Here is a 14,287-nt window from a genome sequence, read left to right on the forward strand (position 1 = left end):
GTGCTGTGGGTACATAGAGGGTTTTTCTTTTTCTTTGATGTACAGTACTGTGAAGACTGGGGAAAAGAAAGGAAAAGCTCAAAGCAAGATCCCAATTCATGTTTGTTTTTAATTAAATTTCTGAGAAATTTTTAAAGTAAAATTGTAGCAAGACATGAAGTGGAAAATAATGTGTGATTTCTGACTAGTGGCATTTCAGAGTAAATTGACCAAACGCTTAGGTAGATCTTAATATGTATCTAAGGCACACCTGATTTTCCAAGTGCACATTAGTCTAGGTCCTTATTTGATGCTAGAAACCCAACTCCTCTCATGCTCCTTTGAACATCAGATGGGAATGAAAGCATGACTGGGTGTGAAGACTAGGAAAAGATGTGGCATCACTTTTTTCAGTTTAATGCTAATGTACTGAAGAAAAGCATGTGCAGCTAGTGAAAGTTGCATCCTGAACTATACCTGGCATGTGCTTTTCTGTCTGGAATACTAAATTTCTGTCTGCAAAGATAGTACTCAAACCTTGTTTTCAGAAGGTTCAGCTTACGTTGCACCAATCTCCTTAATGACTTGGTTGCCTTCCCTTTTTATGTCACCTGTACATGAATGTCCTCTTACGCAGTAAAGATATAGATACCTTTTCCCTACTTTCTACACCGCGTGTTCTTTTAACTAGGAAGTGAGATCAGAAATGTCAAGTGTCAAGGAGGATTCAAGGAAATTGGCCTCTTCTTGCTGCTGTTGCAGTTGGAAGGAATAGGAAGCAGCTGTCTTCCACCCAGCAGTCAACTTGCGTCAACAGAAAAAATGTTCTCAATAAGTGAAAATAATATGGCTTTTTGCATATGATGGGATGGTGGGAGAACCTTATTGGCTCCATTTCTACCCTGAAAGATTCATAAAAATAGAGTGTGGAAACTACAACATATAGTTCAGTTAGAACCTATTCTATTCTTCTATGGATGTTGGCAAATGCATTTCCCTATCATGGCCAGAATTTTTACATAGGAGTTGTGGATTTAAGATTTAAATCTGATGTTCCATCCACTAAATTTCTGCTGCAAAAAAAGTAACACTGTTCAACTTACGTTTCAGATAACTTCATGTTTCCCGAAGTATCTTAAATAGTACTCACTTTAGACTGTAAATGCTTACAAGCTGCTTCTAATCTGTTTTTGAACATTTTAATAATCTCTTTTACAGCAATAACAATGGGAACAGAAATGCATGTTTTTTAATGCAACCTTTTGCAAGTCAAATGGAAATACAACACAACCCAAAGATTTCGACAGGCTCTTTTGTGTTCTGGACATGGAGTGGGGGTAACAATGAAATCTGCAGATCACGACCATCATTCTATTCAGTATACTGCTATTAAATAGGTAAAATCACTTGCCCCTTCCCTTTTCTAGCAACAGCTTGTTTTCCAAAACTCTGCTTTCTTAAATCTCAGCACGTGTTTTAATTGCCTCTCCCACTTCAGGAAAAAACAACCCAAGGACTATTTTACAGGTTCCTATGGCGCTAATCTCATTATTGTAATACAGAAGTTATAAAATGATAGCAAAACCCAGAGGTAAACATGGCTTCTTTTTCTGTGACATAGAAAATGATGGCAGTGATTGGTTTGCTGTCCCCAGTTCAGAATCCTCTGGAGGCAACCTGCCAAGTCCCAGTCTCCCACACGCATTCCCCCAAAAGGACCTGATTGTTTGCTGCTGGTAAATATTAACTTCCCTCTGTTTGCGAACTAGGGAGAAGAAATAAAATAACACTTCTGTGCTCACTGCATACATGGTCTGGACTTATTTTCTGAGCACCATTAGAAAAGCATTGCATGGCTGTCTTTTCCATTTTTAAGCTGACCTCGGAGCAAAAAAGAACAAGATGGTTCATCTAGTAATGTTTACTCTGGCTACGATGCTAAAAGTCCTGTTGTCACAAATATGTGCCCAGGCTAGCTCCAACAGCACTTGAGAATTTAGGTCTCTAAAAATTGATACTCTGGATCAGTGTTTCCCAACCTTTTTTATAATTTATACAAAATACAATTACATAAAATCATAGAAACATAATAAAATATTGTTGAGGCAGAAAAAAACTTAGAATCATAGAGTTGGAAGGGACCCCAAGGATCATCTAGTCCAACCCCCTGCAATGTAGGGAACTCTGCTAAAGCATCCATGACAGATGGCCATCCAACCTCATCTTAGAAACCTCCAAGGAAGGAGAGTCCAGAACCTCCAGAGGTATATCCATCTTCCATGTATTATAAAAAGTAAGCAACACTTATTTGAGCCCAGTTATTTGACACAGAGTGGGAAACCTACAGATACAGTCCAAAAGGCGCACAGGGAGTTCTGTGTATATAGGAGGATTTTAAAAAGCAAATCCTTACTGACCTGGTGCAAAAAGATCTTGACATGCGGAGCAGCCCTGGCTGCCTAGATAAAACACCATAGCCACACACACCGTTACGTGGGAGTAAGGCCCACTGATACCAGTTTCCCAATGTCTCAAGTCAGCTGGAGTCTTAAATCACCGCATTTAGTACACTAGATGTTGGTGTTCTGACCGAATACAAGCCGATAAGACAAAGTTTTCAAGTTGTGTTGTTCCACCTACAAAATAGTATAAGTTGCTTCATAGATTTAACACTATAAAGTTCAGCAACTCTGGGCTGGGTTAGTGGCCCAATGGGCTCTGAGCTCCAACATACCTGTGTATATTGTGTGTGTGGTTTCCTACCCTTTAATACAGGTGGGCTTAATAATAATAATAATAATAATAATAATAATAATAATAATGTTTTATTTCATAATTTTATCATTTATACCCCACCCATCTGGCTGGGTTTCCCCAGCCACTCTGGGCGGCTTCCAGAACATATAAAAACATAATAAAAGTCAAACTCCCTGATACAAGGCTGCCTTCAGATGTATTCTACAAGTAGTGTTGTTCTGTTGTTCTTTATCTCCTAGACATCTGATGGGAGAGTATTCCACAAGGAGGGCACCACTACTGAGAAGGTCCCATCATCGCTGACCATGGTGGCTGGTGCAGAAGGGAATTGTAGTTCCCAAATCTGGAGGGTTCCATATTAACTACCACAGGGTTAGAGTGGGAGACTAGGGTTGGGGAGACCCAAGTTCAAACCTTGCTTAGCCATGAAGCTTGTGGGTTGGATGACCTTATGCCCATCGATTCAGCCTGGTTTACTCCATAGATTTGTTGTGAGGAGAAAATGAGGGAACAACCAGGCATGTTGCCTTGTTATTCCTTCAGCTCTTTGAAGAAAGAGTGAGATACTCACGTTCCACAGGCCCCTACTCTTCTAGCAGGCCTTTGACTACTAACTGGTTATTGAGACAGTGTCTGGAAAATATTTATCATGGATTTTTAGTTCTATCTGCTTTAATCTATGTTGTGCGCTGCCTTGGGTTCTGCACCAGGAGAAAGGCGGGATATAAACAGAATAATGAAATAACTAGTATTGATGTAGTAAAATGGTGTTCTCGCCTTCAGACCGCAGTTTTAAGAATAGAGTAGTGCTCTTCCCTCCTCCCCAAATTGGCCAACCTCAGGCTACTATTGGCCAAAGATTTCCCAGGTGTTCTCCACATGACTGGATAGCCTGCTATCATGTCCTGAATCTCTTGCTACCACCCCAATATGCTCCTGCCCTAGTGGGCTACAGCACAAATAAACCACATGCTCCTCCGTGTGGAGTGGAATCTGCTTCCTTGCAATTTGTTCCTTGGAGGAGAAGGTGCTTGTGGAGGAGGAAGAGGGGAAGAACAAGGCAAATTCAGCAGCTGCTTATCTTGACTACAATCCTTTCAGCAATGAGAGAGAGGCGGAGGAGGAGGAAAAGAGCAATGACCTAGGCGTCACGAATGCCAGTATCCCTTGCAACACCAGCCACAGCGAAAGTATTTTCCTGGGGAAGTTGCAATCTGCAGCACTAAAAGTACGGCCTGTACCTCATGTGTCTCTCAACAAATCTGCATCAATGGGAACTGGTGCCATGGCCCTTGCCTACAAACATCTTCTCTTAATGCTGCTGGGCATAGGCTGGCCAGGTCTGGAGAATCCTAATGCGGAAGCAGCTCAGGTCCGAGAGCACTATATAGTGGCTCAGGTCGCTAACTGGAGCTACAGTTCCCAGGCAGAAGACCTGTCCAGGTAACTAAATGTGTGTAGCTTATTTGGGGGTGTAGTTGGGTGTAATGGGAAGGTGAGGTTTCCCCACCCCTGAAGAATGGGCTTCTAGGTTAACCAAGATAAATGTTAGTTTTAACTTGCTTCCAATGGTGTGACTTCTAAATTGCCGTGATTTTTGGATAGATTTTCTGCTAGTGTTACTCATTATTATTTTCATCTATCTATTGTTGGCTTTCAGCATTTTGTTGCTTATTCACTTTTTACCACATAGCATAATGAAATTTGCTCACATGAGGTTTCTTTCTGATATACTAGTTTGTTAAGTGCAAGGAAGTTGTTTCCTTGTAAGCAAGAGAAGATTCAGACTTGCAACGTCACTTCCAGCTGCAGCCTGAGTTGTTAAAATGTTGTTCTTGGACTTTGTGATGTATTTTCTTGTTTGGTTTTAAGTAGCTTAATAATAATAATAATAATAATAATAATAATAATAATAATTTATTTATACCCCGCCCATCTGGCTGGGTTTCGCCAGCCACTTTGGGCAGCTTCCAAACAGAACACTAAAGTATAGTAACCTATTAAACATTAAAAGCTTCCCTAAACAGGGCTGCCTTCAGATGTCTTCTAAAAGTTTTGGTAGTTTATGGTTTTGACTGTGCATGTTCATAATTTCTGTGTGCCATATCGGAAATACAGTACTACCTATTAAACAGGGAGAAAGAGAGGAGATGTGCAGGTCATCACGTCTGCTGTCCTATCTAATTTCAGCCTTAGACTGGTTTGCAATGCAAATATAATCCTGTGCTGGTGAGAATGTCCATTTGATCACTTGCTCACGCTTATATGCCAACAAAAGGAAAGAGAGAGCCTCAAGGGCACCTTTTAACTTTTTATGTAAAAATGTCACAAGACATTCCCATACCTTGAGAATAAGAAATGATGCTCTGCTAGCTTCTTAGGCAGGTGGAGATTTTTATTTTTATTTTTTGTCCTGGCTTCCTTCATGGGTGTATCCAGGATTTTTGTTAAGGGGATGCAGGACTTGGTAGGGGGCAGGACTTTTATGGGGGGGTCAGAACTGATGTGATTGGTCAGTTAGTTATTTCTATTGTTTTACTTGATCTAGGGTGGGCAGCTGCCGCTTCCGCCCCACCTTGGATAGGCCCATAGCCTCCTTAAAAATATTTGCAGCCTCACATTCTCAAATCTTTGTCTTGTAGGCTAAACCCACAGATCAGTCACTTACCATTGTAACTTGCCTTTTGGACTAATGTCCTGAGCCAGAATGTCATACGCACTCGGATGCACCTATGGAACGCCCACACATTCTGGGCTCACTCTTGAATGACTAGTTGAAAAAATGCACTCAGTAGTGTTGAATCTGTGAGGCAGGTTCTGCCATTGGGCACTGTGAGAACAGGACTAGATGGGTTCTTGGCCTGCTCCAGTGGGGCTGTCTGCATGTTCTGTCTTCTTTAAAAATCTCAGCTTTTCTTTCGAAACAGAGAGCAATGTTAAATCTGAGTGTGTTGTGGCAGCTTTTTATAAAGGCTGAGGAATTTGAAGGGTCTCAGTAAAGCTTCTAATGAAGCACATATACCTGCCTTCCTGATTTGCTCCTATTAATCCTCCACACATTCTTGCTTTTGTGTACATCTCTGAGGCTTATTCCATTCAAGCCGGCCCTAACACAGAGTTGGAATAGATTAGGATATAGTAAATTCTGAAAAATAACCTTATAGTTTATTTAGTGGTTTTATTGGCCACTCTTCAGTTAACAATAAACTAATAACTTCAAAATTGCAATAAAGCACAGCAAAACAATGTAGTGTAAAATTGGGCAACAGATATTGGTTATAATATAGTTATGGAAGCATAGGAATAATTATGGAATACAGATGCAGTCATACCTCGGGTTGCGAACGTGATCCGTGTGGGAGGCACGTTCGCAACCCGCAGCGTTCGCAGCCTGAAGCGCCGTGTCTGTGCATGCGCGTGACGCAATTCTGTGCATGCGTGTGATGTCATTTTGCACGCATGCGCCGAAACCTGGAAGTAACCCATTCGGCGCGTCCACAACCTGAAAACGCACAACCCGCAGCGTTCGTAACCCAAGGTATGACTGTATAAAATTTACAGCATGCTATGGTTTAAGAGAAAACTGTATGAAAATGTTATATGGATGGTATCTAAGACCAAGTAAACTGGCAAAAATGTATAAATCAAAAATGAATAAGTGTTGGAAATGCAAAGAGAAAGAAGGTACTTTCTATCATACGTCTTGCAGTAAGGTTAAAGCTTACTGGGAAATGATATATAATGAATTGAAAACAATGTTTATAATAACATCCGTTAAAAAAACAAACCGGAAGTTTCCTTCTGGAAATTATAGGGGCAGAACTACTGAAACAGTATAGAAATTTATTCATGTATACAACTATAGTGGCAAGAATGTTATTTGCCCAAAAATGGAAAGAAGAAGTCCTGACAAAAGAAGATTTGATACAAAAACTCATGGACTATACAGAAATGGCGAAACTTACCAGAAAAATAAGAAATCAAGAAGACAATTTTTTTATAAAAAATTGAAATGGTTTATTGAATATGTACAAATAAATTGTAAACAGATATGGACATTGGCAGGGTTATTGTAATAACCTGCAGTTCCATAAGAGTAAATAATTAAAGTAGATGAATAAAAGAATAAGTTAAGTTAATTTAGAATATGCAGCAAATGATAAATATAAATTTAAGGAACCACAGAAAGAGGAATAAGGAAGTCGAGTTTTGAAATGTTAAAATGAATGTAAAGTTATTGAAATGTATATTACTGAAAACCACATTTTTTAAAAAAATGTAGTGTAAAATGCCCATGTAAAATCTCTTCACACATTTTTAAAAGACCAGAGGAAGAAGAAAAAAGTGCTCACGTGGTGCCAAAAAGAAAATGAGAATGGTGCCAGGCATACTTTTTGGGAGAAAAAATTCCAGAGATGGGGTGCCTTTACAGAAAAGGCCCTGTTTCCTGTCTTTGTTTCAGCAGGTGGCTCTGCTGAGAACACAAAATGTGTTTGGTACACATGTTGATTTCTGCAACTGTGCTTAACTTGCATAATGTATTTTACAGCATAGAGTTCTTATACGTATATTCCACACGGAAGCTATTTCCTGTGATAGTTTTAAGACTCTTCTATTTCAGATTACCAAAATCAGATCATCTATTTAAGAAGATTATCTACAGCGAGTATGAAGCAGATTTCAAAAAAGAAAAACCAAGAAATGCTCTATCAGGTAAACATGGCATGATTTTCAGATATTGCTGGTGAAATTTTCACAGCATGGTATAATCTCTCTGCTGTCATGAATCCAAATTAACAACATTTTAAACCACTACAAGTTTATTTACCCATTTAGGTCACAATCCAATGGATGTTCCTGAGGTTAGAGGATAAAGTAGATTTCCCTCCTCGGCCTGCAGTAAGGCAGGTCTGCAGACAGAGGCGGGACATCCTATTTGCAGAGAAACCACTACTATCCTTGCCACTCAGCCACTGGTACTCTGGTGGTGGGGTGGGTCAAGGGAGGTTTAGAAGCCAAAGTCCTCTTATTCCCTAGACATGGCCCCAAAACAGCGTGGGTGGGGAGAGTACATCTGCCCTGGAGTTGGCACACTGATCTGGGACAAATGGGGAGGTTAAAAAATAAAATAAAAGAGTAGCCCCAAAATGAATAACAAAAAACCTAGAGAATCACCCTCCCACCTGGCCAACATGAACCCAGTAGGGCTTTGGGTCTGCTGCCTCTCCTCTTCCTTCCTATGGGTCTACTCTACCCTCTTTGAATGCTTGACTCAGCTGCTCCTTACTTAGCTGGCTGGAGGCGGGGGCACATTATAGAAACTTCTGACTTTTGCCTGGCTGGAATGCAGCCTAGTGTTCAAGGCATGAGTCACATCTGCTATGACCCTGCCCACCTTTTGCCCCTGGCAACACCCAATACTGGCATACGGCCCCTAGAAACTTGTCCATGAAGAATGTGGCCCTCAGCCTGGAAATACTCCACATTCTTTTTCTAAGTTTTAGAGGTAGAGGTAGGTGGATCCTGCTGCTCTTTCATATCCCAGGCCACCTGCTTGCAGAAGGCAAGTGAACAGGTAGCAACAGCAGTGAGAAGGAGCATGGCCAGGAGATGGTCAGTAGTCATTTTTTTCCAAATTACTCTGTTCTTCTCCTTGCACAGATAATTAGATAGTTTCCATTGTCCCATTCATGACCCCAGATACCAAAAATGCACTTATGCAGAACAGCTAACTAGAAAGTGACTAATCATTTCAGTAACTAGTGTTGTATCGCTGACTCAAAATATACAAAGGATGCCTAGCTGTTGTTCCTTTCAATGTTATTTTGCACGTTGCCACAAAGACTGAGTTGTGGCTTCCTTCTTTCACTTCCACATTGTTCCAGAATTTCCTGCATGACACACAAACTCTTCTACAAATTTTAATGATAAATAAGTACAGTGGTACCTCGGGTTACAGACGCTTCAGGTTACAGACTTCGCTAACCCAGAAATAGTACCTCGGGTTAAGAACTTTGCTTCAAGATGAGAACAGAAATCATGTGGTGGCGGCGCGGCGGCAGCAGGAGACTCCATTAGCTAAAGTGGTACCTCAGCTTAAGAACAGTTTCAGGTTAAGAATGGACCTCCAGAATGAATTAAGTTCTTAACCCGAGGTACTGTATAGTGGAGTGTGTGGGTATTTGCTTCATCCCACTGAAACATATAGGAAAAAAGAATGAGTTTACAAGGTGGGTTTTGCATATCATTTCCCACTGAAACTACAGATTCATACAGTGCTGTTTCAGTGGGAGAAAGGGTCTTGCAAAACATGGCACCCTGTTGCATGCCAGTGTGCCTTCTCTTCCTAGCGGTTGGCTTGATATGATAAAACAGAACCAATGCCAACAGGTCATTATTGTAGTTTCTAACAATAAATAAGACAGTGTACACCCACCCATTTGCTCTGCACATGTATGCTCCCACTGCTGGTGTGGGAAGCGGTGTACACATAGCATTAGTCAGAATCAATCTTTCCTGTGTCTATTCTGTCATTTCTTATGAAATACTGTGTTTTGATGCTCCTCGCCCCCCAGTCTCAATCTGAATTGAGAAAAATAACAACCAAGCTGTGTGTCAAGTCAGTAATGTGTACGGAGCCCTAATACAAAGTTTTCTACCACGCTGACAGAGTGGTCTAATATTGTTAGTTGCTTGTACCTCTGTTTTGTATGCCATTTTCCTTGTTTTTAAGTGACTAGGTTTTTCGGGCATTCCTTCAATGTGTTGGTAGGGTGGGGTGGGGTGGGGAGAATTGCACTGGAAGGCTCAGCCCCCTGCCTGGCCATATTCATTAGAATATTAACTCTTCAGATCATCCCTCACCATAATACCATGTGATTACATATAATCATTTTTCAGTGTCTTTCTTTATTAAGACGTTGATTAATTTCCCTATTCATTAAATGTCTCCCAATATCTTCCTACATCTACCTGCAAAACAATTCAAGATTAAGCAGAATTGCCACGCTTAGCCAATTCTCTTTTCATGCATACAGCGGTCACAATGATTCTACCAGCTTATTCTTTTAAGTGTTCTGGAATGAGTTTCAGCTGCATAAGTAGCAAATACTTGTTCTATACCAGAGCTTTCCAAACTGTGTGTTGTGACACGTTAGTGTGTCGGCCTCAATGTGTAAGCGTGCCACACGAAGGAATTAGTTTAACCTCCGGTTTGATAGTAAAACTAAATTACTGTGTCACCAAATGATGCAAAACTGAATTACTGTGTCGCGAAATGATGCATGTCTAAAAAACGTGTCACCGATATGAACCGTTTGGAAAGCTCAGTTCTATACAGTGGTACCTTGGGTTACAGATGCTTCAGGTTGCAGATGCTTCAGGTTACAGACTCCACTAACCCAGAAATAGTACCTCAGGTTAAGAACTTTGCTTCAGGATGAGAACAGAAATTGTGCTCCGGCGGCACGGCAGCAGCAGCAGGAGGCTCCATTAGCTAAAGTGATGCTTCAGGTTAAGAACAGTTTCAGGTTAAGAACGGACCTCCAGAACGAATTAAGTTCTTTACCCGAGGTACCACTGTATAGCAAAATTTAGGCACAGGCATTTTAAATTTAGCTAGGCCATAGGCTCAAAAGAAAATGGAGTCATCAAAACCATACCCTCCAACTTTTACTAACCAAAATCTGGGACCCCTCCACCATGCTGTGGCTGCATGCCCGCCACCTCCCTTGCCTGCCCAGGCTGCCTCGGCCCTCTGCCACCACTGCCATACCTCCACCTGCACTGCTCATCCTCCCTGCCCTCTTGTTCTGCTCACCCTCCCCACCTGTGCCGCTCAAAAATGACCCTAAAAGAGAGCAAAAACAGCAGAAATGGCGTCTAGCAATTCCACAAGCTTTTGCAAGCACAATCCTAGGAGCCCTTGCACTGGCTGTTGAGGCCTGTGGAGAGTTGGAATTTGAGCAAGGAGGTTTGGAGGCAGCAATTGTGGTGGAGTTTGGTGGATTTTTGTTTTTGTTTTTAAGGGTTTTCCAATGGTTTCCAGAGGTTTAGATGGTGTTTGCAGGCTTTTTCAATGGTGTTCCCAACAGTGAAATGCCCATTGTTCTAGGTGCATTTCTGTGACAGTGAATTTCATTAGCGTGAGCAGTTTCTGAGCTCTGGGCGCAGTACTGCACCTAAGATTTCAGACTGAAATAGCAGAGGGGAAGGAAAAGAGGACCCTTTTCTGCCTCCCCATTTGCAGCCTCTCTCTGAAGACTGGAGAAGAGACCCTCTTAAGAATATTAGGGGGCTGGACAGGGGAAGGACCAGACCATGTGAAAAATGAACATAATATTTTAGTTGTGGTTCATTCATTTTTCAGCTTTGTATTCTTTTTATTAAAAAATCTGCACCTAGACTTTCCGTTTTAGTACCCATAACCTAGGTTTAAGGTGCCATTTAGCTCCTAGCTTTCATGTCTCAGTTTCTAACACTGTTTCCCAATATAAGCAATTTCAATTAAATATAAGCAATTTCAATTAAACGTGCGGTGCCTTGGAATGAAACCACCAGGAAGATGGGGAGTTGCCTGTATAAGCATAGCTATCATCTTCTCCTTCTTATGTCACAAGCGAGCATAAAACTCAATTGCTGTTCTAAATTTATTGGAGGAAGGTTGGTGTGTGTTAACAAATAATAACATTCCTGCCCTAAGGAATGATGGTGCATTCTAGTAGCCACTTGTGTGTGCAAGTTTGTCTCTCAGTCAAAACACAAGTCTCTTTTTCCATGTTTTGTATTTTCGGGATTTCTCTTTCTCTATTTAAAAAAATATTATCATTTTGGTAGGGCTTCTGGGGCCAACACTACGTGCTGAAGTGGGAGATACACTTGTCATTCATTTTAAGAACCTGGCTAATAAACCACTGAGTATTCACCCACAAGGCATAGCGTACAGCAAACATTCAGAAGGTAAGTGTTGGTAATGTGACTGTGTTGCCAGATATCTCGGTGACGATCCTTTCATATTCCGGGCTTCGTCAGCCATCAGGACCAGCCAACCAGAGCTCCCATTAGTGGAAATATGACTGTAATGGAAAACTTAAAGGACACACCAGTCAGGAAGCTAGACGAGAACATTGTTATTTCTTTTAAACAAGAGCAAATCCATAACAAGAAGCTTCAGCCTGTCCACTCAGATATAATGAAGTCAAATGCCACCTAGTGACTAAACTATATAACAACATCAGAAAAGCTAAGGTCTGCCTCAGATTTTGATCAGATCCCCAGCTCTTAGAAGGAAAAGTAGAAGTGGATATACTTTAACCTGGCTTAGGGGTAAACTGCAAGTGCAAAAATTTCAACATTTTAAACAATGAGATATATTTTGTTGGGCTTCACGAGGAATGTTAGATCTGTGCCCTCCTGTATTTTGTACTAGGCATCAGCCAGTGACGGACACAAGTTGTTGTTTAAATTGCAAGGGATAATGATATCAAATTGGTGTACCTGACCCCCAGAAATATATTGTCATGCCTTTAATATTTAAATAGTGGCATATTAAATAGAACTAATTCTTCTAGAATGAGCTGAGAAGGAATATCCATATGCCATTTGCATAAGTAAATGGAAATATGTTCTTCCAAGTAATTTCTGCAAAAGAGCCCTCGATATACAATGGTAGAGGAGAATGGTAAACTGAAACAAGCTGGCAAGTTTCAGTTTGCACAGCAATAGCAAATAGTGGCAGGCCCCTGCAGAGCTTGTCCCCAAATGACTGGGAAGCACGGGGTGTTCTTGGTATGACAGCCAAGTCCAGCAGGCCTCTGGTGCCCTCCCTTCCAGCTGGCTTAACCCTCCAAGGCCCAGGGCAAGTGTACCCAGCTGCACCTCCCCCACCCCCACCGCGTGTGCATGGGCCTATGTAGAGCTATCTGGGAATAAGTACCTGTTCTCCTGTACCGTATGTGCATGTACTGTCCCCAGGCAGGGCTGTATAATAAAGGTGGATAGATTGGAGGAACCTGTGACCCTCCAGATTTTATTGGACTGCAACTCCCATCACTCCCAGCTCGCATGGCCATGGGCAGGGAGTGATGGAAATTACAGTTTAACAGCATCTGAAAAGACACAGGTTCTCCATTCCTGGTATAAAGAGGACATTAGACTCAGCATGTATATGGATAGGTGGGTGCATGTACATTTATTTATTCATTGCTTCATAAGGGCACTGTTGGTATTATTATGTATGAGTAATACATGGTGAATCCTTGCTTCCCTGCCACTGAAGGTTCCTCATATTCCGATAAGACATTGCCTATCGAAAAACTGGATGATGCTGTGCCTCCTGGAAAAAGTTATAAATACGTGTGGAAGGCCACTGCAGGAACTGGACCACGGGAGGCTGATCCTCCTTGCCTCACCTATGCCTACTACTCACATGAAAACATGGTGCAAGACTTCAATTCTGGCCTTATCGGTGCCCTGCTAATATGTAAAAACGGTAATAAAACATTTAGGTTGAAGAAACCAGCAAGTGTTTCTTGGGGATTATCTGTAATGTCCCTTCTTCCCACACATGCATTCCTGTTTATCATCTGCCTCAGCTCCTTGGCCTCTGACAAACTAGGCCCTTTTGACAGGAATAATGTCTCTTCTAGCAGGCCCAGCTCTTCAAGACTCAGCCCTGTCCCCTCATATTTTGGTCTGGGTAAGGTGTCCTCAGCCCCATAGAGTTGGTGCCTATGCTGGGAGAGAAACCCTAGAGAGCTGCTGTCAATCAGTGTCAACAGTAATGAACTTGATGGGCAGCTTCCTAGGGGTCCTTCATTGTCTATGTCTTATTTGATAAAACACTTTGTCCCCCCCTCCCACCCCAATGTCTGTGACAGCCTCTTCTTCTTCTAGGAAGCCTGCATGAAAATGGAACACAGAAATTTTTTGACAGGGAATATGTGCTGATGTTTGCTGTGTTTGATGAAAGCAAAAGTTGGCAAAAAGGATCTTCCCTCATGTACACCATTAATGGCTACGCTAATGGAACACTGCCAGGTACTGTATATCCTGTTAACCTAGATGGATTTGCTTGACTGACTGCCATTACGGTACAGTGATTTTGAAACAAAAGTTTCCAACTGCTCTTCTTTTGCGTTTCAGATGTACAAGCCTGTGCTTACCATCGCATTAGTTGGCATTTGATAGGGATGAGTTCTGCACCTGAGATCTTCTCGGTCCATTTCAATGGGCAAACCTTGGAGCGAAACCACTATAAAATGTCAACGATCAACCTTGTCGCAGGAGCATCAGCAACAGCAAAGATGTCTGTAAGCAAGACAGGAAAGTGGCTCATATCGTCCCTTGTTGAAAAGCATCTGCAAGGCAAGGAGATCTTTCTTCAGCAGGCATTGGTGCAACTGCAGCCTTCATTACCTTCTCTCATATAGCAGTTGTACAAAACATGCAAAATCATCTTAATTGTAGCAGCACTTGTGGTGATGTAGGTGGGGGCTAGGAAAACAATCTGGCATAAATTAGAACTGCTGTTTGCATATGTTGACTACAGAAT

At 41.6% G+C, this 14,287-nt stretch overlaps 2 protein-coding genes across 2 annotated transcripts in view; one reads left to right on the forward strand and one right to left on the reverse strand.

Annotated features, from left to right (window-relative positions):
* Window positions 1–14,287, reverse strand: part of SLC35A5 (solute carrier family 35 member A5) — a 340,246-nt gene that overhangs the window by 32,755 nt on the left and 293,204 nt on the right. The gene's annotated exons all lie outside the window — the stretch shown is intronic.
* The window catches only part of F5 (coagulation factor V), a 40,278-nt gene continuing 29,804 nt past the window's right edge, over window positions 3,814–14,287 (forward strand). The window contains exons 1-6 of the mRNA XM_079973254.1: window positions 3,814–4,179; window positions 7,358–7,449; window positions 11,572–11,694; window positions 13,013–13,225; window positions 13,630–13,773; window positions 13,879–14,100. Of these exons, the coding sequence (XP_079829380.1) occupies window positions 4,007–4,179; window positions 7,358–7,449; window positions 11,572–11,694; window positions 13,013–13,225; window positions 13,630–13,773; window positions 13,879–14,100 (967 nt within the window). The 5' untranslated portion in view covers window positions 3,814–4,006. The remainder of the gene's footprint in view (window positions 4,180–7,357; window positions 7,450–11,571; window positions 11,695–13,012; window positions 13,226–13,629; window positions 13,774–13,878; window positions 14,101–14,287) is intronic.

The sequence above is a fragment of the Podarcis cretensis genome (assembly GCF_951804945.1).
Source record: "Podarcis cretensis genome assembly, chromosome: 4".
Classification (NCBI taxonomy): domain Eukaryota; kingdom Metazoa; phylum Chordata; class Lepidosauria; order Squamata; family Lacertidae; genus Podarcis; species Podarcis cretensis.